Source organism: Falco punctatus (genome assembly GCF_963210335.1).
Source record: "Falco punctatus genome assembly, chromosome: 3".
Classification (NCBI taxonomy): domain Eukaryota; kingdom Metazoa; phylum Chordata; class Aves; order Falconiformes; family Falconidae; genus Falco; species Falco punctatus.
This window is the reverse complement of record NC_137582.1, coordinates 106,244,614-106,270,609: the sequence shown is the minus strand read 5'-3', so window position 1 is coordinate 106,270,609 and position 25,996 is coordinate 106,244,614. Positions and strand designations below refer to the sequence as shown.

Sequence of the window (25,996 nt, the reverse complement as noted above, 5' to 3'; positions counted from 1 at the left end):
AAAATAGTGTAAGTTGCCAAGGTTCCCAACATACAGCGCATCAACCGGCTACATCACCCTGGGCGAAGAGGCTGGAATACCCGAAGCCCGCTGGCGACAGCCTACCCACACCAGCTGCCCAGGCTCTTCAGGAAGGTGTGGGAGCGGGACCCAGGCAGGGAGCTCTGCCTGACTGCCCATCCCTGCTCCAGCACACAGCCTGCATCCTCGGTCCCTGGGAGAAATACCAAAGGCTCAGCTATGAGCATCGCTCCTGCCACAGCCTCGGGAACATCTGCCTACGGAACGGCGGGGAACGGAGACCGGCAGCGAGGTGGGAAGGAGGCAACCTTGTGCCACATCGATGTTAGGCTGGTGTAATATTTTCAGTTACAGATCAAAATTGAGCCCAGATTAAGAAACGCTAAGTTTCAGTTCAACATGTGAAATATATGGGGAGGTTTCAAAAAGATTTATCAGCTGTTGGCAAATTTTTGACATTTGGCACTAAGCAAGGCACTCTAAAAATGTATTTGCACTTAAGAAGCCACTTTTTTTTTTCTCTCTTTAAAGAAGCATTTCCTTCTTAAAAGAAAGTAGAAATATGGAGACAAATACTGTTTTAAGGCATTTGGTCTGGATGGAAGAATAATGAGCTGTAGCTTTGCCAAAACCCTGTGCTGCAGCCATACTATACTCTGTACATTTCCCTCTGCTACTGCAGATAAATCTTGGTTTTCTTTTGCTCACCCGGAGCCGGCGGAGCTTGCTGTCTGTCAGCAGCCAGCCCCACTCCCATCTGCTCTTCGCTCTGAGCCCGACTCCAGCTCTGCTGCCTTTGTGGCCAGAGGCAGACGGGATCCTTCGACAAGCCCCAGGGAACAAGGCTAGGACAGGCCCACACCGAGAGGGAGCACTGCTCGAAGGGCAGCCAGCCTGGCTCTGCTTCAGGATGCCACAAAGAGGTGGCCTGCAGGCAGCTGGACCGCTGTGGACCTCTGCACGTGTTATTAGCACGTCCCATGGAAAGGAAAAAAAAAATGATATTGAGGTGAGCTATTGTGTTATGCTTTAGTGGTCTGCAAATAGGGACCATGAAGTAGCGCAGCGCAGCGCTCGCTGCAGGTGTGACTGCCAGTGGTGATGGGGACGGGGATGGGAACAGGGATGGGGACAAGCAGAGCTGCCACCGTGCCCCAGGCACCCACCACACTCTGCCGGCAGCACCTCCCCCACCTGCAGGAAAGCTCTTTGCAGAGGCATCCCTTGCAGTGATGCTCTTTATTCAAGATAAAACAGGCCCTCGGTTGCTCCTGCGATACCAATAATAAAAGGTGTCTGCGGGTAGTGCACAAACCTGTCAAGTCGTAAAGAATGAAACGTATTACCAGCCAAGAACAGACGCAGGGAAAGACGGGGATCAAAACAAGGCTGATGTGATCAAAGAGACCCAGCATTTAATTCCCTCAGCCTCTTCTAATTCAGTCCTGTCTGGGCTCAGAGTTCCCTAACTACTTCTGAAACACCAGACCGTGCAAGTTTTGTTTTACCTTTCAGAAATCCTAAAACCTGCTAGAGCTTAACAAAATCCCCAAGGGTTTATACTTGCTTAATCCTCTCATTGCAGCAACCTGCCAGCGTTCAGAGACCCATGGCTTCTTCCAAAGGCTTTGTGTAAGACAGGTTACTGAGTGGTGAGCAGGGCTACCCAGCAGTTCCCCTGCCTTCTCTCTGACGATGGATTTCCATGCTACAGGTGTTACAAAGATGAATTCAGCAACACCATAAATTGTAATTAGATTTTCATGTGCTGTAACTGCCTATGTGCAGTGTCTGTTGAAGAAAGGTGTGTTACTGTCACAACTGTAAGGGGAAGAGTTTTATAAACCAGTTCTGGGAACGAACGGTTCATCAGTTAAAGCTTTTCCTCCTTTCCTGTTCTCCCCAAAGACCTGGCAAACCTTATACATGTTGTCCCACCGTGAACGGTTTCCAGACAGACGCCAGCTCTGGCAGCGACGCTAACTGGTGACAAGACAGACCCTGGTTTACGTGCTATAAGAAAAGTGAATCCAAGTGCTGTGAGTGATGCTCACCACTACAAGAGCAAATTCTTGTTGCTGCTTTGTGCATTGTTCCTACAGCCATTATCACACGGGTTTTACTTACACAAACAGTACCAGTGGTTCAACGCATTGACCGGGCAGTGCAGTATTTCAAAGAAATACTTACTGACTTGTTATGGAGAGCAGAGGGGGAATTAGGAAATGCGACCCTGTGGGATTTTGTAAAACTTGGAGAAGGCTTAAGAATTTGAAAACCTGATGTTTTAGAAGTTAAAAGGGCACCGAAACATCTGTCATGCGGAGTCAGGCAAGGGGAGAGGAGGAAGAAAGGCTTATCGGTTTGAAGGTCCTTCCACAATGCAAGTAGCCTGCTAGGAGCGTTCAGGGAGAAGCTTATAATCCAGAATTTGTCTGTCTTGGCCCTGCTCATCCTCATCATGTTTCCTGGTTTAATAAGCCTCTTGTGAGATGGTCACAAATCAGCCACTGGCTTTTCAAAAGGCTTTGCTGTCAGGTTGCGTAAACTCTGACGGAGAGGAGTTAGTCAATGTTAGTCAATGAGCTTGAAGGGTTTCATATGCTGTGTCTGTGCTGGGTACAGCTGAAGTCTAGCATATTTGAAGGGGGTTTTGTTATTATAATTTTTTAACAGCAGCTTTTATATAAAGTTCTCTTTAATCTTTTAAATGGATGCAATCTCTGCAGCTTCCCCGTGAGCCAGAAGTTTCCCCAGAAGATGCAGTGAGAGCAAGAGTTATTCTTGCCTCCACGTTTTGTAAAAATAAGCATGGTGGTCAGACTCTGCAAACACTTTTTTCGGTTTCATAGAGCTTGTATTTATCAAAGCTTTGTGAAACTTCCTTCCTCTGTGACTGAAACATATGATTCATAAATAAAAGGATGAGTGTTCCTCATGCCCTGACTCACCCCATGCTCCGGCACCACCACTGCCTAACTCATACGCCTTGATCCCAACCCCCCATGTCCTGCCCAGGAGCTGCTCCAGCTCAGAGCTGACCCCAGTTTGATTTTGTGCCACTGCATCCAGCGAGGCATCCCCACATTCGAAAGGAGGGAGTCCCAGCAGTGCTCTCGGGGCAGTCAAGCAAAGCATGAAAGCTGTCAACAGAGGGAAGTCCCTGCGCTGGCCAGGACAGGGACGGGGAGGCTCAGTGTTTGTCTCCACGGCTCCTCCTAAACCTGAATCGCCTGAATGCCAGAGCAGGCTCCTGTCCCCTGCCACCGCCGGCACCTCAGCCAGTGAAAGTGCCATCACACTCCCAGGGCGCTAATTGCCAGCGACCACAGAAAAGCAGCTCGGAGATACTATGGCCCATCCTTGTTTCAAAAAGCGGGGAGGCCGAGGTTAACTATTTCGCTATCATCAATTTAGGGCTGTTTGGCCATCCTGAATTAGAAGATCTTTGAACAAAGGATACCTTGAAATTGCCAGCAACCCCCCAGCACAAAAGTACGAGATTTATTTTGCCTCTGCCAGGCAGCCATGAATCAGCTGTCACCACCAGCCAGGTGTCACGAGCAGAGAGCGGTAAAGCTTGGTCCCTAAATCAAACCTGACCCTCCCGAAGCTGCGAGCTAACTCAGAGCAGCTGGGCTGGAATCAGTCCTCGCGGGCCCTCGGAAGGCAAGAGCCCATATTATTCCCTGGAGGTTATTGTGCACCTTTGAAACAACCCATCAGTATTCTAGGAAGGTGTGATGGCTGCAGGCGCTCCCTCGCTCAGCGTGCTTGGCTTACACTGAAGCATTTCGGCATGCATGCCATATGCCACCCACAATTACAGACACTCTTCTCCTTGCCCCCAAGGTGCCTTTGGTGCCACAGGCCACCAGCCAAGACCCAAACCTGGCCCACGGACTGTGTGTTCCTGAAATCACTGCCTTGCGTCCAGCTTCTTTTGCTACAATATTAATCCTGCCTAGAGCTTTCTTGGACTAATATTTCCTGACAAACATAAAACTCAGTTCAAGTTCACTGAAATGTCTGAAATACTTTCACAGAAACCAGGGCTGGCTTTGAGCACAAGAAGGGACAAGTTACCATTTCCCACTGAAGCCATGCAAAACTCGTGGAACCTCCATGCTTCTCGTAGGGAATCCAGCCAAAGCATGTAATTCTGGCAAAAGTCTTAGCCCTGTCCAAACTCCATCATTCAAATCCAACCTGAGAGACCATGATCCTCACTCAGACTTGAACATTGCATGGTTTTTTACAAGACAAGCCTGGGGTAGAAAAGAGTGCAACATTGCATGTGGCTCAATAGCAAGGAACGAAACGACTGCAAACAGCCTCGTTGGTGCTCAGAAAGGTGCTTGCAGGTACACAATCACCTGTAAATGTTTGGGGTTATGGATGTAAGTCTGCTGCAGCTTTCTCAAAAGCTCAGCTGGAGGGGAGGGGTGAATGGAGGCAGGACTGCATGAGACCCTTCAGGTTATTTCGATGCGGTTTCTGTGTCCAGATTACTCCTGTTGTTCCTATCACCTGGGAAACTCAACTTTTCACCTGCATTGGATGGTTTTTCAAAATGAAAAAAAATAAAGCCAGTATCCAATACTACTGAGCCCATGTGAACCTCAGCAACGATGGGCTGGCATTCCCTGCACTCGCATTTTCGTGGCGGTAACACAGCAGCCAGAGCATGCACTGCAACATGCTTGCTCCTCTCTGTAGATTCCCTGCAGACCCTTGAAACCAAGTATGGGTCGCCTCGAATCACACCCACAGGCTCCACCTATACTTGATTTCTAAGGTCATGGGCAGTGGATGTCAAGGAGCTCCTGGAAACCTGTTCCCCAAGAAAGGCTTCTTTCTATCCTTAGTTTTATTCATACGTTATTGAAGTGCTGTGTAAATGTAAATCAATTGTGAAACTCCATACAAGATTTCTGTTAAAAATTGGTTTCAACTAATCTGTTTGTAAAATACATACATTTCCTTTTTATTTTTTAAGAGAGTTAGGAACAGATAAGAAAATACTGTACTGAACATTCAAGCACATAACAAATTTCTCCAAATAATCTGTGCTCATTTAAAAACACCAATCTTCAGATAATTCACATCCCCACTAAATTAAAGGTAGGCAGGAATCAAAGGTTAATTAGAGGAAAGATGCTCCAACACAATAAAATTTAGACTTTAGATATCACCTCACTTTTCTAGCTCTGTGCTCCCTCTAGGCAGTGATCACTACAGGTTTTACAGCATCGCAGTAGTTTATATTCATGCTCGTTATCTTTAGCAATTGTCTACCTACCTATGCACTGCCCAAGCTAGCCAGAAACAACCACAAGGTTCCTATGATAGAATCACCCCTGAATTATTTAATCCTTCCCAGACACAGCCTAGCCTTCAAAGATTGAAAGCAACCTTGACATCTGAAGTGGCAGGGCTGCAATATGAAAAGAAATACATCATTTTAGTTATTTTTTTTTTTTTTTTAAATAGCCGTAATTTTAAGCAGCTTTGCAGAGGAATACTTAAGGCTTTTTATAGTCAGTCACACCCAACCAATGACCATGTTTCTCATAAAACTGAATTCATCCGCTTTGGAAGAATTTCATACTGCTACTTTAGCCTTGCACCTGTGCAAGGTTTGTTCCAAATATATTCCCAGTCTCCAGCTGAGTCCAAGTCCCTCCCAGTATCAGGAAGGGCAGTGACTGACTGTCTTTGCATTGTGCCTTTCCTTCTGCATGGCACTGTACAGTCTGCTTACCTGTATTATCCTCCTGGCATTTCTCTCTGTGCTGGCCCAGAAAAGTCCTTTTAAACGCATCAATGTACGTTCTTATGCAGAGCCCGGACAGACGGACACACCAAAAGCTGGGCTGGGTTTTGGGCTGGCCGTCAGGAGGGCTGTGGCATTAGCACTGGGCTCAGATGCTTGCTCACGGGTCCAGCTGAGGTCCTGCCATCTCCTTTGCTCCATCCCAATTTGGTGCCTGCCAGGAGCTGCATCCCTGTCCCCGTCCCTGCCCAGCCCTCTCCCAGCACGGGCCAGGGCTCCAGCCAGACCGAGAGCCCTCCAAATCAAAACATGAACCACATTTCTTGAGAAAGTAAACGTCTTGGAGGATCTGCATTATTGCGATGGGATTTGGAATTGCAGGTAAACCTGGCTTGATCTGAAGAGTTCAGAGCCTCAGGACCATGGCTGAGCGCCACAGTGGTGGTACTCATTCTGCATTGACCTGGCTGCTATGCTCCAGCAGTCACAAACCCACTTTGATACCTTTCGCTAGGAAAGGATTGAAACGAAATACTGGTAACAGTAGGTATTCCTACCCTGTATGAGAATCCTCAAGTCATTTTAAGGAAAGCAGAATTCAAGCACATCTGGTATTTTATTTATGGAGGTTACACACTCCCACATGAAAGAAACCATCCACTTAAACTGATAACACCCCCCCCCCCCCTTTCCAATCTGCCTTTGGGCTAAGAGACCATTAATATTCACAGCCTATTGTCAAGCAACTTTACAACATCTTGTAAAAAGGCCTGAAGGAAGTTTAAATGCCAAGAGGCCCCAGTTTCCAGCATCTGGCTTTCCCTTGAACAATGGCTGCCCCTTTTCCAGCACACCCAGAAAACACACCATGAAGCCACAGAGTCATCTCCCAGCTCGCAAGCACACACATCAGCCGAGTTTTGGGGATTCAGGGCAGAGAACGTGACCCTCGCTAGAAAAGGGAATGTCTTTGTACGTTATCCTGACGACTCATAAAAGGTAAGCGCACTCCAGACCACACAAATCATCTCAGCTATCTGCATAACTTGCAATTCCCTAGAAAGGAGGACCAGGGTCCAAATTTCGGTGCCAATGTGCCAACCTCTTCCCCATCCCAGCAGGTTAAGATTTTACATGGTTTAATTTCCCTTAATTGAGTAAAATCAGCCAGCAGGAAGGTGAGAGGAGCTGGCAGGAGGTTTTCTCGTGTTCCACTGCCATCTCTTCCTGGCTGAGGATGGCAGCCCTGGAAAGTGCTGCAGTAGCAATGTGCCGGTGGATTATGAATGAGCAGTTACCCATGGGTGTCAGCAGACAGGTCTCCAGAACCCCACCACCACCCCCCCACACATACGTGCTGAGGGGCTGGCTGCAGTGGGGCAGCCCAGGGCATGGTCCAAGCCTGGAGAGCATCACCACTGCTTCCAGGAGCCGGGGGCAGGGAGAGCATCTCTCACCGCAGCCCATGCCAGCCCGGCAAAGGGAGTGCCAGCGTCTGCTGAAAGCACAACTGCAGGATTCAGGCTGTGAACAGGGACCTTGCTGGCACCAAATTCCCTCTCCAAATCAGAAAACAATGATCACCATGTAGGCTGTGGAAAGAGGGTGTGAAGCAGGACTCCGGGAGGGACAATCTCACTGGGACGTGTCTCAAAGGTGAGGCTGTGTGTGTCAGGCTGCCAGCCAGGAGAACGTGGGTGGGAACATCACGCGGGGCTGCAGGTCACAAGCTGCAGCACCAGGCTCAGCTCCCCCTCACAAGGGCCCTTTCCCCTCCGAGCGCAGGGAAGTTGCAGATTTCCCGGCCACGAGCAGACTGATTCCTCTGCGTTTCTTACTGTGACTGTTCTGTGGAGCCAAAAGCTTCCCCTGTGCAGGTGGTTTTGACTCTCTTTGCTCTCTCCAATCCTTTACGTTCATCTTACCTCATGCCGGTGTCCGAGGAGGCTCTCGTGCTGCCGGGGTTTTTTCCCACAAGCCGTGAGAGGGACCCAGATGCTGCTGGTGCTCTGCCGACAGCCAGGATGCTGCGGCTCTGCCCGAGAGGGAGCAAGCGAGAAGCAGAACCTCAAATACTGCTGTCTTCATTCTTGTTCCTTCTGCTTTCAGCAGCCCATTTCCTCACCTTGGATAGAGCAAGCAGACTGGATTCATTCCCAGTATTCAGGGAAAACCCTCTTGCTGCTGGGACTCTTCCTTTTGCACATCCTCTAAAGGTGGCTGCACTGACTCTCCTCCCATCGCTCAGCCAAGACATCCCTGGCAGATATCTCAGCAGCTCCCTAACCTCACAGCCACTTGCACGCCAACAGCTCATTATTGGCAGCTCTCTCCTCTCTCTCTTCATTTAAACACAGCCTTTATTATAAATATAGGGGCAGATATTTCGGAGATCAGCTGTGCACTCCAAGCGAGACAGCTGTATGGCCTCCCCGTTCCCCACTGGTGAACCAGCATCCCCAGGAAAACAGAATTACTTATCTGGAAAATGCAAAGCTCATATCCTCAGCTGGCTCAGTCCCAAATACCTGTCAGCGATACTGACCTGATGCCTATAGAGAAAATCATCTGTCTGGATGCTGTGTAAGTGGTTGCTGGATGTTTCTGCTCTGTGATGGTCCGGAGATCGGTTTTGCTGCCTGGGGCCTTGTGCCAGCGTGGTCTCTCTGGCTACAGGAGAGATCCAATGCCAGTCTTGGCTTCAGAAACATGGAATGGGTGTCCGAGACCAAGTGTTCCTACTGATGTTACTGCGCTGGCTAGGTCAGTAGAAGAATGATTTTGATTCCTGGTTTCGGAAACCATCTGCCTGACTCAAGACCTCTGCGACGACACCTGGGACAACGACCATCAGGGTGAAAAGCACGGTGATGCTTGGACTGCTGTCTGCTGCTATCTAGTGAGAAACAGTGTGGTTGCTTTTTCCCATCATCAACTTTTTCCTTTTTTTCCTAAAATAATTTTTAACTGCTTCATTATTTATTATTGCTAAGGGAGATTTTCCATTTCCTGAGCATTTCAGATCCCGAGACCTGCCTTTTTCCTCTTTAGCACGGACAATTGTGAGCCAGCACAAGCTGGCCGCACACAGAACTCCAGCAAACTCCAGGTCAGACGAGTGTAAGACTGAACCTTCACATCTAGTACTTACAAGACTGGAAGGTTTGGGGCATATACTGCTGGTAGGCAGCATCCATGCCCGGACCAGACACTTCAGTTTCTTAAATACCTACTGAAGGTGGATGGTTCAGGTCCCCAGAACTCACAGCATGGAACTGGCAAGCCAGCCAAGACCAAATGAAAAAAAAGCCAGATGAATTTCTTGGAAGGGAGTCTCCTGAAGAAAACAAAACCTGTGAAATCTGTTTTTCCAACAGAATCTGCACTTACACATACACTATTACATACACATAATATAAGTTCTATCTGTAATGATTTTTCCCCAAAAAAAAACTCCATAAGCTTTGAAAAAGCAGGATTTTTTTTTCCTTTCTTTTGTAGGGAAGTGACCTTTAAGAAGACAAAAAAAATAAAAAAAAGTTGCTGTGTTATGTTTGACCAAAAAAACCCAAAAACTTCTAGAGTTTATATAGATTAAAAGTGGTTAAAATGGGGATAAAATATTTTTTATTTAACTCCAAAGGGGTAACCCTGCAGCTCTTCAATGGGACAAGTTCTCACCACAGTCTGAGGGTGAGGCAGGCGCTGGAAGGAGCCCCAGCTCCCGGGATGGGTGAGCAGCGCAGAGGCTCTATCCCCTCCCTCTGGCCGAAGGAAATTTAACAGACGCAGCAGTTTGGAAAGGGCCGCTGAACGGGATGCACTCACCCAAAGATGAAACTTCGGGTAGTTCTTTTCTAAAAATCAAGTTGCTGTAGCATATCTTCATTAAAACAGCGGCACTGGGAAAGGAGCTGGGTGATGTCCTGAGAATCTGAGCTACCCTGGTTTACAGCCCTTATAACAACCCGCCCATCCAACCTCACGGAACATTGTCCCAGTGGCGAGCACTCCTGATAATCGAAAGGAAATAAGAGAATATGCCTTATCTAAGCAGTTATGCACAGAAATAACAGAATTGCATGGGTCCTACAGACACTTCTGCCTGCCTGAACGTGGGTTGAAAGACGGCATTTACAATTGTTTCTCTGAAAATCTGCCAAACCGATGAGCCTGCGGCACGAGCACATTGGTGTTACAGCTTTGCTGCTTCTTCAGTAAACTTGTTCAAAAAGTTTGTCAGCAAAGCAGAAATTAAACATAACAGCCATGCTTGGTGGGGATTTTTTGTTTCTTTGTTTCTTTCTTTGTTGTTTTTCTCATTTTGGTTTTGTTTCCCTTTCCTACAGCTCAGCACACCCTGGGCTTTGGCAACCAATTACGTAAAAATGGCTTTTTCCCATGGTGTAGGCAGGAGGTCCACCAGGCTACTGCCACCCAGGGAAAGCATGCATTGGGGTGGCAGCCCTAGAGAACATGAGGGTGTAACCCAGGGAAGAGTTTGGCCCCAGGACAAGGAACCCAAGGCATGGGACTCTCCCCCCACTGCTCAGTTCTTGCTGCAGAAAGCGACGGAGCCCCTGCTTTGGGCAGAAGTGCTTCAGGTGCAGAAGGGTATTGAAGGTGGAAAAGACAAGCTGCAAAATACAAGGTTATAACCAGATTTGTAAAAAGGAGAAACTGTAAGGATGGATTATATATTTTCCTGTCTTTCAGATTCACATCTTTACCCCATCTAACCATCTATAAACTCAATGTCTTTCCACGGATTATATTAAATGCTCAGACAACCTCAGCCTGTCTCCTCCTGGTCTACAATAACAAAGACATAATAAAACAGCCATGACAGGCAGCACCTCCAGGAAATCTCTTTTTTTAAAAAAAAAAAAAAAAAAAGAAACAACAGAGCACAGCTTTTCAAGAGAACATGCCTGATGCGATCTGCCGCGGTCTGCCGGGAGCAGATTATCTTTCACAACTCTGTAGCTTCCTGCAGTGCTCAGATAAAACTTACGCCGTGCAATGTTCATTGCTTTTCACAGGCATTTTTGTTCACCCATAATTTCTTCCGTAATTCTCTGTCCAAACTGACATCATCTTAATTTTGTTAGTCACTTATGCATCATTTTTCAAACACTTTTGATGTATCTGGGCTTTTCTAATTTTTTTTTAATCATAATCTTTGTGTCATAAAGCACAGAGCACAAGGCTGTACCTGCTATGATGCCAAAGGCAGTGTGCGAGTCATCTCTGCGATGCTTGTTAGGGCATGTTGATGTAGGAAATGCAACAGCATGCATATAAAGATGCATACATATGTATATACATGCACTGTCTGCTGTAAGCAGAGGTTTGGAGAGCTCCAGGGGAGACGGCCTAGAGGCCACAGGTTCATTTCACCGCAGCAGGATCATTCCCACATGTACCAACGGTGGATGTGCAATCTTACATCTCCTGTTTAGTAAGAGCCAACCTTTCCAGAGGGATTGCATTATCATTTTTGGCTCCCGTTAAACTTCTCACAAATATAAATATGTTAGATGGCCAAATTACATTTAATCAATATCACAATGAGGGCTTTAAATTTTTATGAACTTCCATTATGAATTTTTATCAAGTTGCAGAAGACAGTGAGTTGATGTACATTGACTGTAAACTTTGCAGGTCTTTTTTAATTGGACCCCTGGACATGATGGGCTATGCCATGAAGAGTTCCAAAGGATTTTGTCTACTCTTTAAGGTATTTCTTTTTTTAAAGGTAAGGAAAATGAAGTTCAACCATGTCAGTGGTTCAGTTTGGGTAAACGCGTGACAAGAGGTGCATTTCTGCTCATCACCTTTCCCAGCTGCATGGCTTCCTCCAAGACAACACAACCATCTTTCCCATGAAACTGTGACCAGGGACTTCCCAGAGTCTCCCTGACCTAATGGAGACTCAAAATCATGCCTGCAATCTCTTCATCTGCATGGAAATGCAGAAGCAAACAGCTTGCTGGGATCGGTCTGTCCCTGCTGGAATGTGTGCGAATACCTGCCAGATCAGTGCCAGTTACTTCTTTAGGCTGTGCAAATGTTCTGGAGGGAGGAACATCTGCAAGAGATAACAGCTTCACGGATCTGAAAGTATTTCCATACACATAACTAGGTGTGCCGGGTATCTTCCATGAGGCTTCCATTAAGGGGTGAGACAATGATTTTCATCGAATGTTCTCACTCCACTCAGAACACACACATTTATTCCTGTCAATGTTGTATGATTCCTGATTTCCTTAGCTCCTTGCCCATCGCAAGCCTCGGCCAGACTTCAGCCCACACCAGCAGAGATACTCTCCTCTTTCTGTCTGCTCCTGTACTGTGTCACTGGTTTCCACTAAGCTCCTCGCTCTCTACTGCCATGCCCAATCCATTTCCAGTTTTGGCACGTTTCCACTTTATCTTCCCGAGGGTCCTCAGGAGATGGAGAGGTGGGACGGGCAACAGCATTCAGCCAGGCTATTTCTTTACAAAGGTTACCCCCGCACTCTACAGACCTGCTCCCACTGAAGTCAGAGGCAACAGTCTGGCGAGCCTCAGCGAGAGTAACCTTAGACTCTCAACTTCTGCCATAAAACCTTACGGACTATAAACATCTCTCCATAGTGGAGAGAATTCTTTCTTGACACATTATATAATGGATGCAATATAAAAATATACTGCGCTTGGCAGGCTTTCCAAGGCTTCCCTTCGGGAGCTCAGCAAATGGGCTGGTGTTTGATGATTTTTTTTTCCCACTCTATGGCCAAAACTGCATTTCATGGAAAGACAGCAAGATGGCTCTCCTGGGAAAGAACCTGTATTCCTCTTACGGAGGAGCTTGAAGAGACTTCCTTCACAGTTTCCACATCTTTGAAGTGACCTCAGCTCCATGAGATCACGGATGTGTTTGCCAAGGCTGAGTGTATGAAGGTGTGAATGTCAGCGGCACTTTTGTCCTGTTATTAATTGCTTCTTGCAGAGAAGTCCGTGGCAGGGTGACGCTCTGCATTCACCAGGTAGCTGGTGATCTTTAGCCACGTGTACCCACGGCACATCACCCCTGAACAGAGCCCAGTTACGCCTCCTGCTCTTGCAGCAAAGCAGCCAGGCTGGACCAGGCTTCCAGCTCCGCACCTGATGAGATGAGGTAGCAAAAGCACAGAGCTTTGTTCTCCCAGGTTACATCGTCCTGATCCAAAGCCAACGAGATCCACAGAGAATCAAGGAAACATTATCAAAATGGAGTTGGAGGGTTCAAAAGAAATGCTGTTGCAACAGGCTAAGCTGCAAAGAGTTCAGATAGGGACTGAAGATGAGTGAATTGGTCTGAGCGCCAGGCGCACGTGCACTGGGAGGCAGGAGATCTGGGCTCCAGATACATCCCAGACTCACTGCCTTGCCTTCCCACCGCCAAGTCACGTAACCTGCCATTCTGATTTCTCCACCTAAAACATCAAAGGACATACCTACTTCACGAGCCCTCCTAGCTGTGATGCTTAACACATCTGAGTTTGTTAGTGGTTTTATTAGCTGCTCCGTGCATGGTGCAGGAGGCTGCTCATCAGTGGACCTCACTCTCCTGGAACCTGAAATCGGCATCAACACTTGCTTCTCCCAGACATTTGCAGTTAAGCAGGGGACTAACCAGGATAAAGAAATCGAAGTTCTCTTCTTCTCTCATTTAAAAAAGGAATAAAGCATTGACTTTAACATAATTATTCCTGATCTATAAAATGGCAATTCCATTGTAATGTAGACAGCAGTGAAATACAGCTGCCTTTGTTTACAGCAGTGTTGCAGGAGTGTAGTCAAGTGGTTTTCAAGAAAAATATTTCCTGTGAACTAGGTGCACTTGCAATTTAGCAAAGCTCTCAGTGTCATTACAAACATACCATGCCCAAAGTCACCAGAGCATTCAAAAGAGAAGAATCTGAACAGATGCCTGTAAAATCCCGAGGTTTTGTTCTAACTTCTTGGTTATTGGATTTGGTCTTTTCCCCAGGAGGAGGAGGATATAGTCTGGTATAATAGCCATAAATCTGTTTCTATCCCTAAACAATGCAAACAACATAAACCTCCTGATTTTTGCTTACAAACAAACCAGAACCAGCAGCTCTCACACAGCGTCATCCTAAAAATGTGTTTGCTAGCTACCTTTCAGATGTTATTGTACACAAATATAAATAATGTAAATTAAATCATAAACAGAATGCAGAGACATCCAAGAAGAGCTTATCTGCTGCATATCGCTTCTTCAACCAATTAACTAATGCTTCTGGGCTAGCCCCAAATGGTCCAAAATTGGTGATTTGACAGCTCCTCTGAACAGCTGACCGTAATAACCGATACAGTCTCCCAGGGTCCTGACATGCAGCTCCTCCAGCTGCTGACCTTGCCAGACAGGACCACCTAAGCAGCTGACAGAAGACAATGTCAATTACAGTGAGATTTCCAAATATGACTTATGGCCTTTTTTAAAGCCAAAAGCTTTGATGAAAGTGATTGAGTGGACACTGATGATGACCTGGCAAAGACTGCGCAGCTGGAGAGGTAAGACTTGACAATGTATTTTCAGGAGCAAGCACGTCAGAGGAGAAGGCTCTGCTACCAAAGTAAGAAATGAGAGGAAGAATCAGTTTGACATTCAGCTATTTCACCAGTCAGGCTTAAACTTACCCATCTGAATTCTTATTCAGATAAGTAAGAAGGTATTATCCTTAGCTACAGGATCCACTCTCTTTGTTCAAACAGAATTCTAAACCAAGCATCTTTCAAAGCTCTGAAGCATTGACTATCAGCTGCTCCTTCCAGCAAACTTCCTTTTTTTGGCTGGAACAGCCTCAGAAGTGCTGAAATACCATAAAGATTATGATCGCAGGCAGCAGGGTTATAACCAGAATGTTCAGCTACAAGAGTCCTTCTTCGTCCATTCTGTCCTGGCACTTTGCAGAATTTTGATTGTATGCAACACTAACGTAAAGAGCACCTCTTTTTTGAGGCTTGCTCATTCAGCTACCAGCGCACAAAGGGCAGTACATGTCTTACTCTGAAGAACTGGAAAGTCCCTGGGGAAAAAATAATCTTCTTCTAGTCTCTTTGTCTCTGTATAATTAAGCTCAACACAGCAAAGCACCCAAGGGGAGGAAGCTTTTTGTATGGTTCTCAAGAGCTGCAGTAACATTTATAGTACAGGATGGTCTATGTAAAACTATTGATCACTGATCTCATTATTTATATTTCACTACAAAAGCCCTTCATGTTCCCAGATGCATAATAGGTGTCAAGAGTAAGAACCTTGAAAAATAAATTGGAAAAAAGTTACAATAGCAAATGGCTTGTTTATGCCATAATTGGTATTAGGCAATTAATGGTGGGATGAAACATCACATTGCTTCTGAAAACAAAAAGCAATACTGTTTAAAGAACATTTAATGAGCATGTTTTATGTTGTCCTCAGCAAGTTTACTGCCAAGCCACAAAAGACATTTATACACACTTCCTTTTGTCTCTAATGAAAGGGTCATTGCTACTTGCTTCTTGTTAAATTCACAAGTTTAAAAAAAAAAAAAATAAAGCACAAATGTAATGTTCTAAACTTGAAATCCACCTTCTTGAAGGAGCAGTTGTTTAAGTTCAAAGATGTTTGCTCAACAGGGACAGCCACAGCACTGGGCGGGCGGTCAGAATTAGAGGCAAAGCAAACACCTCCATGCAGAAAGACGGCATTCAGTGACCGCCTGCCACAGAGATCTATTGTATAGCTCTGATACCCAGATACTCCAAATATTTGACATTCCAAAATCTTCACTATTAATGAGGTGAGATCCTGAGCAACTGGGGAAAATGAAGGCGGAAATAATGTATTTCTTTGCTAGGAGCGAGCATTTTGCTGTGCAATTCAGGGCAGTTTCCCAGACCACAATGGAGGGGGATAATGCCTAAATCATTTTAAACCAGAAAAATTACCTGATCTGCTATTTCCCAAAAATAATTTGCTACATCTGTTTCTGCTATGCATTTCAAATATGACTGCTCTCTGCTGTTACATTAAAAAAGGTCAAAGCCAATACGCTGCACAAGAAAGGTGCTGCATTTCCAGCTATGGAAAGTTTCAGTACTGCAGAATGGAAAATGGTGGGGCAAACATCTCCAAGCACTTTTAAGAGACCAGAGTCCTTTTTTCCCTTATCTCCTGCAACTTGGCCACGGAAGCACCATGCAGCTATCCAGACAGCTTCCAGCAGCGCCTGCACAGCGCTGAGCTCTCACCTTCCTCCTCCTGAGCCAGACACAGCCCTAAAGGAAGTTCTCCCTAAAGGAGAAAGGTGTTAGCAGTAGCACCAGTGTTCGGGAAGGGAAGTTAGCGGCATTGTTTTCCTAACAATGAAGCTTTTTTCTAGGTTTGGGGAAAAAAGAAAAAAAAGAAAAATTACCTAACAAACCATTTCAAGAAAATAATTTGCTTGATTTTCTGCCTGGGCTATACATGCAGGAAGGAATGGACTTCAAAAGACTTAGAAAATGGTATATTCACAGAATAAATAAGCCTACTACGGAGATGTATCAACCAACACATATGAAATTTCACATAAACCTCAGATTCCTTCTGATTAAAAACCTGTGTAAAGTACAAATATTTTCATAACAGATTTCTCCCTAAATATGCCATGATGCATTCTGTATTCATACTGTCTGCACGGCTTACTGTTCTCCTTTTAACCATTTCTTCAGTTTAAAAATGTGCATTTTTAAAGAGCGTATCCTGTTACACTAGAGACCGTAAAGTGAAAAGCCATGTCTTATTCCCACATAAGTACAAAAACATCTCTGGCACTCTTTCACTTAAACCCTTGGAGTTTTCTAGGGATTCATTTTACAAGTTAAATGTAGAATATAATTTTCCAGGCAAGTTTATCAAGGCAAATCATAACTGAGCTCCTGAACAAATACAAATCAAAACACATTATTTGACTTTTGCACATGTGGTTGCCTTGGGACTGCACAAGCCCATTATGTATCAGGGAAAGAGAAGCCTGATAGCATCTGAGATATCAGTAAATTGTGGGAATTCAAGCTTCTCGTGATGAAAATGCTCAGCAGAGGAAGTGATGGACAATTTGCAGCTGGTAAAAAGAGGCATCCTCTAATGACATACATCTGGCATCCATTATCTCAGCATCTGCTGCACTGAAATCCAATATGCCTTGCAAAAAACAATGGTATGCTGAGGAAAGGCACAATATCCCCTGGATTCTCTTTAACAGCTTAAGACCCACCCGTCCCCTTTATGTGCTGCACACCGTACCGTTAAACCAGCGCAAGCAACCCAGCATCCTACCGATCGCTTGCATTTATTACACAGGACTGCATTGTTTTGGCCCTTTGATCTCTGACAATCAGATTAGGACCATGAATCAGCATAACTGACTTCCATTATCAGTGATTTGAAACAGCTCCTGGCTGAAAGAGCCAAGAGCTGGTTTGGAACTCTGGTAATGATCTATCCGGTCTTTAAGCAAGCCACTTAAATCTCTAAAGAGAAAGAACTCTATTTTAATCTGCAAACACAGGCTATCCTACTTCTTTGTTCTCACTGTTCATTTGTATTGGCATAGCTGTCCACAGCACAGTCCACCTCAAATCAATGATGGAAGTTTCCAGACCCCGCCACCAAAAAGACCTCTTTGAGAAGCCTGGACCGAAAGCATCCCAGAAAGGCAGATGCACTTAAGGTGAAAAACATCAAAACCAGCTTCTGCTGCAAAACTGCTGATGGCCACTGCCTGTGTGCGAACGGAGCGGGACCGGCCTGCCCAACGAGCTATACGCGAGACAAAACCCAACTGCGATGACAGGGTCCTAAAAGCTGCAGCGTGCCAGGCTTTTCAGCTAATGTTCCAGAATAAATGGAAAGTAAAACACAAATGCGTTACTTAAGAGAGCAGCTAAAGGCCAGCAGCCCTGGCGTCTAGTCCGTGAGTGTGCTAGACAGCCCGCCGTGGAGAAGGGAGCTCGTTTGGACTTTTTGGCACCCCCGTGCAGAGCTGCCTGCTGGTCTGGTGTTGAGTGGAGGATTTCCAGATTCAACTGTGGTTTTATTTGCTTGGGGAGGCGGGAAGAAAAACAGTTAATATGCATTCACATACGGCAAACTAGAAACACCTGTTGGCCTTCAAAACAGTTTTCTGGCTGGCTTAGAGAGACTGACGGTCTAACAGGTGTCCCTCTAGCCAACGGGAATGTAAAGAGCTTACAGAGGCCCCACAAACACTGCATCATGCAAAGGAAAACCGTCTGCACAGCTATATAGAGCACATGTGTCTGTGTGTGCAAGCTGAACCACAAGAAACTGAAGTCCCATAAAATTAAGCGTGTCTGGGAGGAAACCAACTACTCTGGGACTGGGAAATTTCACCCCAGAATAGCACAGGCTGCCTGGATCCTCCTTTCCGTCTAGAGCCGCTGCTGCCGCCACCGAACGCTTGCTGTGCGCCTGCTTCCAGCAGCTAGCACTCCTGCCCTGCTCCTGGGCAGGGGGACCAGCCTCAGAGCTGGGAACCAGTGACACAGCCCTGGTACAGCATGATCCCAACACTTCCCTGCCACGTCAGCGCCAACACCATCACCACCAGCATGAGCACCGCACGCAGCTCACACCTGGCGGGCCGGGACAGCACTGACTCCGGGGGGAGCAGGGTCTGGGCTTGGCTGCCTAGGACATGTGGGGCACTAGCCATACACAAGCACCGAAGGGTCTGCGTGCTTATATATGGCTAGAAAGATTAAGACTCCCCAGTCAGGTAAATACTCACTCCACTGCAAACCATTTCCATGTTTCCCACGAGGGAACCATTAAAATGCAACGCATATTCTTGAATACTAGCTATAGGTGGTATTAAAATACTACAAACCATTTCTGTACCATGCTATCCTACCGTTCATATACACACACATACATATGTGCTACAGGATGAATTTAGAACCCTGACATAGCTGTAACCAGCCAACTCAAGCTAAGCACATGGGAAACCTGAGGATAAAAGAGCTGCAGAGGCACAAACTCCCTGAGCTGCTGCTTTGAACCTGGTGCCGCAGTCTCCGGAGAAAGAGGAATCCTATTTGCAGACATACCATTTTTCATCTGAATTTTACAACATACCTAGCAGTAAAAAGTGACTGTAACAAACTCCTTTGCTGGCTGGTGCCACCCTTGATTTGTTTGAGGGGGTTGTCGGAGGGAGATTTTCCTCCTCCTCTGCTATCAAGCAGCTTGGTTTGGGTTAAGGCTGCACGGAACGGCAAGCTTCAGCCCAAGTGAAGAAACTGCATTGCACAACAGGAATGCACAAGCATTTGAATTTGGATCAAGTAGATACAGAAAGTGTCCTCCCTTTCTCACATACCTCTCATTAATTAAACCTCTGGAGCAGGAATCCTGCAAGCATCTTCCCGGAAAAAAAAAAAAAAAAAAAAAAAAAGAAAAGAAAAAAAAAAGTATTTGTAATGACTGGAATCTCAACATATCTTTGTTTCTTGAGGTATTACACAAATGACACTGTGTTATTTGTGTAATACAAAGGACATACACAAATGAGACCATACAGCAAAGGAGATGAAATAGACTGAAACAGAACAAGGGAAGCAAAAATTAAAGGGAAAGCTGTGGCTGAGGTGGAGATAAGAAGTTTCAGAAGCTGATTGAAAGATGTTATCACCTGCTAGAGAACACTGCTTTAAAAAGATGCTTTGGAGGAGGCAGCACATAATGAATAACAACGTTTTCTCCAACCTTTCCAAACCCAGAAATTGAAAGCATAACATACTGACAATTTATTACAGACCATACTATGTATTTAAGCATAAACTAATCCTAAAAATTCCAGGAAGGTTTACAGCAATACTTATCTTTTTTACTTTGGCCTTCACTCCTCATTTCACTCACTAAACCCCCTGCTTTGGCTGGCACGTGTTTCCCTTGTGCCCACAGCCAGCACAGATCCCCACGCTGCCAGTTTGCACAAGACCCCCGGAAAGCAATGGAAGATCACAGGTCCTGAGAGTTAAGCCACCCTGTATCATTTCTCTTCTGTAACGTAAACTGGCAAAAGGCAGAGCTGCTAGGGTCCGCAGCTGGGGACACGAGGCACAGCTCAGACGTGCCTCCAGAAACTGTTCTTCTGCACAGACTGGACCGGGCTATGGTTTATCATCATCTTCTCTCATTTCCAGAAAGCAGCCAACTGGGTGAGCCAGCGAAAGCTTGGGATGGCCCTTGGCTACCTGACCTGGGCGATGGTCGTGTCCTCTCCAGTTAACGGTCCAAGGATTCAGCATTAATTCAGTCTACTTGGCAACCACATATCATTCTTATTAGCAATTACACAATGGGATCCCAGCAGTCCATTGTTAGACTGGAATATTTTTCATTGCTTGGAAAACAATCTGTTCTCCTACATAAATATCCCTTGACTCACCTCTGTGCTTATAGTCTGACTTTCAACATATGGTTTATGAGAAGTACATACTTAGGGTAGACTACATGGCTCTCAAAAATGTAATGCTCTTCAGACGCTTAGCTCAACTTTGCAAGTCGCTGAGGTTTCGCAAATGCAATTCCCCCTTTTTAATTGGTCACAGCTGGCTGCGAACATTCACGGAAATCCTTGCAGGGAGATTAGAGCGGGGCCTGACATTTTGCCATGGTGCTGGCACTGCAATAATTAAGGAGTTTCAATCCTCACTAAAGGGAAAGCACGCACCGCTTTGAAGATGGCATCCAGTGCTTCACATGACTTGGCCCAAGGTACCAGTCCCTCAAAACAAAGTGTAGATTTGGCCTTCTCCAGGTGGCACAACAAGCAGTTTCCTTCCAAGCTTTTCTTACCCCTGACAGATCTTAATGCAAGAAGCAGCAAAGATCTACATGAACGTTTCAAACCAGTGCAATGTCAGCAGTAGAATTCCTCTCCCGTTTATTTGCCAAAATCCAGGCAGAGGGCTACAATTCATCTAAAGGACTTGAGCCGTTTATTTTCTTTCACCCAATAGAATAATCTCTTTTAAATGATAATGGAATCCTTAATTCTTGACTTCAACCCAACGAAAGCTTGAAGAGAACATAGAAAGCCATATTTCGAATTCACTAAAGCCCTTAAGATTTTGGTCTCTTTTTCACCCACTATCATGTTCCTTTAAACAAATGTGTCAGTAACATTTTTGCCTGTGCATATACTGCATCACTCATCGGTGAAGCTGGACAAAGCTGGACAACTTTAAGCATGAGAGCGTACATCCAAAAGGCTGTTTGCTGTACTCCAGTTAACCTTTAGAAACTCAAATCATATGAACTATGAAGTTATTCACAGAGTAATTGCCCTGCATTTACATCCAGATTTGTAAAATCGAGCTCGTGCCAGGAAGCTCGCAATGAACATGGGGCGTCTTGGTGAGGGATGCTGGAGCCCAGACTGCCTCGCAGATGGATGTCTGAGGAAACTTGTTTTGCAGGTACAACCCCAGCCGCTCCCCCAGCTTCAGAACATTTTCTCTTTTCTTCAAAACTCACTTCACAAAAGATTTTTTTTTTTTAACTGAATGAGCCCCTACATAGCCTTGGCTTGTTTCCTCTCACTAACTTTTTCAAAGAGCTCAGCGCTACCTGTTTGCCAGCTATTAAATACCTAACGTTTGGCTGATGGACAAGCAGATAGCACCGGACGACGCAGAGCTCTGCACAAGCTGCCCTTGTTCCACTGCCTCCCTGAGCCAGAAAGAGAGAAAATCTCAGCAGGCAGAGCTGCACGGCAATGCCGTGAAATCTCTGGGCTCAGGCTCTTCTCCCCTCCCCAGCAGAAGGCTAAACTTTTGAATCAGGAGGCTGTTTATAAATAAAAGTACTCGGACTTCTTGGCTGTTGGAGAAGTGCTCTGCTTAATTTAGCCCTGGTATTATTAACAGTGGATTCTCTCCAATAAACTGACAGCTGAAGAACAATTGCTGCTATTTAATCCCGTAAACGGATTTTAAATTGGCCTCGTGAACTGTAAACCCACGAAACATCGAACACAATATCTTGCTACGGTCATTCTGAAATCAGCACCAGGGTGCCTTTGGCCCAGGGAAGTCACCCAAGTCCAAGCAAGCATTATCGCACGTGCACACTCGCTGCTGGTGTCTTTCCACCTCGGAAAGAAGCATCTGGCTCCCGCATCCAAGAAGAGTCTACAAGGTGCTTTCCTTTGCTTCCAAGGATGAGAAAGACCTTTCCCATTTTGATTTCAACACCTTCAAGTGCTTGGCACTCCTGTTTCTCTTTGAAAATCCCCTCCAGCCCGAAGGCTGCAGCAAACCCCTCTCTCCCACCCCTCCGCCCAAACAGCCCCTGCCCTAACACATCGCAAAGGCTTCCAACTGAACAGCTCGAAGAGATTAGCGGGAGAAATAGGGTCATTAGTCAATCAAACAACACTGAGGGCATGTCAAACGCTTGTGTAAATGAGGGCAGCGCTATAAAAGAAAGAGACAATAATGGTCTCCTGAAGCAGCAACAAAGCCATTTCAGCTGGCCTTGCAAAAGCAGACACTAATCACGGGCCCTGCTTGCTTACAGTTGACCTCTCCTTTGTGCAAAGCTAAAGAAGATTTGGGCTGGCCGATCCTTCAAAACGCAGCCGGGCTAATTAGGAAGGGTCCCGTCCCTACGGCACGGCGAAGTTCCCACACAAGAGCCCCCAAAGCCTGAGTGTTGCTGAAACGATCCACTCCACCGTGAAGTCTTCAGTAAGCAAACGTTGAAGCCAGGCAGCTGATTTACAGGACAAGATGCAAACAACAACAACCTTTATGCTCCGTGTCCCGCAGCCGGACGGTCCCTGCCACCAACACGCAACCCCCCGGCACGCAGAGGTCTTGGGCGCTGCCAGAGCCATGCGGGGAGCTGCTCCGTGGCACCCACTCGGGTACACCCAGCTCACCAAAACCGGACCCTAAAGCATCGGGTGGTCTGAGGGTCCCTGGGAAGGCAGGGCAGGCTTGGAGCAGAGCCCAGGTTCACCAGCACCCCCTCCCTCCCACCAAAGAGCCCTGTACAGAAAGGTCATTTACATCCCAGCTCAAAGAAGGGAACTCCTAAAGAGAGTCTCAGCCCAAACCAAACCTCCAACACTCCATTTACAACCCTTTCATCTACCAGACACGGAAGATAACGAAGGAGTTCAGGACAACCCAGCTGCTTTCTCAGTTCAGAAACAGTCTCTGCAGCCACTATAATACCGTTCAGCTCAAACTCTTCCTCTCGTTTGCTGCACCAGCAAAGGCCCACTTACGGCAGGTTCGCAATGCCACGCTGCAAGGGGTCAAAAAGACGATAAATCTTTACACTGACAGCACTTTACAGGATCAAAAATGCAAAAGGCAACAGAAAAGGCATTGAAACCCAGGCAGGTAAACAAGATGCACTGCAAGACCTTCCTGGAAGAGCTCACTCATCCCTGCTGAGAGGTCTGCCTTCAGAGCACAATGATTTAACACAGACGGAGGGTGCTCACATGTTATCGCTTTCAGCAGTTCAGGAGACCAGGAAGGACAGCATCTCACCCCTGGAAGCCAGGCTGATTGGGTACCGCTGGTTTTCCAGCCAGAGTAAACACAGGACTGCTGTTGCTCCAGGCTGGCCAGTAAAAATATCCCATGGTGAAAGGTATGATAAGAGTCTGGCCAGGACAGAGAATGTCCTGCCTTTAAAACAAACACGTCTGTATTTCTTTCCAGAAAAGAAAAAGTGATACCATTAAGATCAGACACAGAGATTTCTGGAAGACAAATGACACCACAGAATACCGCTGTGGAGCAACTTCATTCACTCTAGGTTATTTTCACGTTGTTTTTAATCAAACAGCCTCAGCAGAAGCCCTCCGGACCACATCCAGATCTACCCCAGTCAAATGCTACACAGCTGCATTTGGGGGAACAATTTCTCAAGAAGGCATCATCATCTCAAATACCAGGAGAGCCTCTTTTATAGGTGACAGATGAGGAAAAATTGATTAACTGACTAACCATTATGCGTCTTTTCCCAAAGCTGCCTTCTCAGAAGCAGCCTCCAGCCTCCCATCCCATCACTAAAATCCAGCACAAATGTTGACTGACGGGCACAGAAGTCAACCACCCAGAGTACTTTTAACAGTGAAAGACAAAATGAGAATCCAGGCAATTAGGTTTCCACCAGAAATTTGTCAAAAAAAGTATTTACTAAGAAAAACTATTTACAGTAATCAATAATAAAAGAAGATGAAGGGAAGCATGAGTTTCTTGCCAGAATCTTCCCATATGCTCTATCAGCACGTTCTCTGTGGCAAGGACCGTAGCTTTTGGAAAACACTATAAATAATGAAAAGCACCAAGAAACAGGGGAAAAAAAAAAAAAGATTAATTTTCTTCAAGCTAGGGCGAATACAGCAATTTCATTGGTCTTTTTGAGTATTCAGGAGCAATATCTGTTTAAAAGTGGGATGGTAACAAATATTAAAATGAAGCCTGAAAGCTAGGAAAGCTTCCTGAAGATGCTTGCAAAGCAACTTGTGTTGCAAAATGAACGCTGTCCCTGGTTTACTGTATCTATACGCTTCATTCCTCTGCAGGCGATGAAAACGTGCCATCATTTGCAGAATCTACATCAATGGGTTTGGGGTTTGTTTTCAGGAGTGGGCGAGGCTTATGGAGCAGTGCCCCAAGAAAATAAACTACTCTTCTTCTCAGTGTGCTGGCATCTTTCATGGCCACCACATGCCCTCTCCAAAAAACCTGCTGCGGATACGAACTGGTATTGATCACATTGTATTTTCTACTGCTTTACCAGGAGGCAAGGGAAAAAGTGGAAATCCTGAGCCAGCCAGCACGTCCTGCTTGGGTGTGGGCTTTCAAAGCCCCTTCTCCTTCCGTCCAGCCCTTTAAGCAACCAGAGAGTCCCATCTGGGCGGATTTGCTGATGAAGCAGGACAAGGGTGCCTTTGCAAGCTTTACAAACAGGCCTCGGAAACAGCAGAGCATTGTCCCAGCAGAACGGGATGTCAGGGGTTGCTATTGCCCTGAGCGCAAAACGTAGATCACTTGGGAATGAAAATAATTTGAGGTTACAAATGCAGAGGAATGCTCCCAGTTCAGCTGGGCTTTGCTGTTTCAGAAAGCAATAGAACAATTAGCACTTTATAAACTGACAGTAAGCAGCATGAAGAATGATTTATCCACTCTATTTCACATTCTTCCCTGTTGCTTGTAATTAGCTCACTCCAAAATAACGAGTTTGGGTTGGTTTCTTCCTTTAACTTCAGGTAGCAGAGCCATAATTTGCGTATCCTTGGCCATCCCTCATTTGATGTAATGCAGCCCATCCCCCCTGCTCTGCCAAGATACAGAAGGTAAGGATGTGGCCATGGGTATTCAGGACTTCAGATACTTATTTAAATTTGACAGGCATACTGGAGCTGAGCAAAACAGGTAAGGAGCTTCTCTGAGCTGGCACTCATGTTTTTAGTAAGGACATTCTAAAAGTTAAAAATAAAGATCAGAAATCCAGTAAGTTTCAAAAGCTCTTCCTTCCTATTATTATTATTATTATTATTATTAATGATTATAATAATAATTTTTAATCTGGTTTTACAGTTTGGCTCCTTGCTTCTAGGTTCCAAATAGAGGCACATCCCAAAACATCACCATAAAGGTAAAATGTCCTGCGGAACAGCTCAACAGCCAATTCATTTAGAATTTAGAAGAATTAAAATAAAATCAAATTGCTTAGAAATACAAGTGAAAACCATGACACAGATAACTTGTGCTTTGTTCACTGGCAGAAAAATCCTGGAATTTTTTAAATTTTTTTTTGTAACTCAATTTATCACTTCCAAAAGGTGCAAATGTTGTCATACTTTACATGATTTCCCAAAGTGCAACTACTGGAGGGTCACTAACATCTGATTTTTAACCACGGACTATAATTGTCCAATTTTTCTGACTAACAGCCACCTCTTAACTGATGAGACCATCCTTTTCCCCAGAAAAGGGGAAAGGCTTCTTGTACCAAGGACCTGTTAATCCAGAGGGGGGAAGCAAGCTGCAACCCACAGCTGTGGTCACAGCATCCTGCATTTGCCCCCTGTCTTTCTCTCCCCTCCTGAGCAGCCCTGGGGT

The 25,996-nt window shown here is 45.7% G+C and overlaps 1 protein-coding gene across 5 annotated transcripts in view; it reads right to left on the bottom strand.

Annotated features, from left to right (window-relative positions):
• Nucleotides 1-25,996, bottom strand: part of MEGF6 (multiple EGF like domains 6) — a 109,850-nt gene that overhangs the window by 58,608 nt on the left and 25,246 nt on the right. Inside the window, exons 1-2 of one of the 5 annotated variants that reach the window (XM_080380310.1) lie at nt 1,188-17,443; nt 730-977 (exon numbers count right to left, since the gene is read on the bottom strand). The exons of 2 other annotated variants lie outside the window; for them this stretch is intronic. In XM_080380310.1, coding sequence (XP_080236436.1) covers nt 730-778 — 49 coding nt within the window. In that variant the 5' untranslated portion in view covers nt 779-977; nt 1,188-17,443. Of the gene's footprint in view, nt 1-34; nt 17,444-25,996 lie in introns of those variants that run through there. 2 more of the 5 variants (XM_080380309.1, XM_080380312.1) reach the window with 2 other exon arrangements.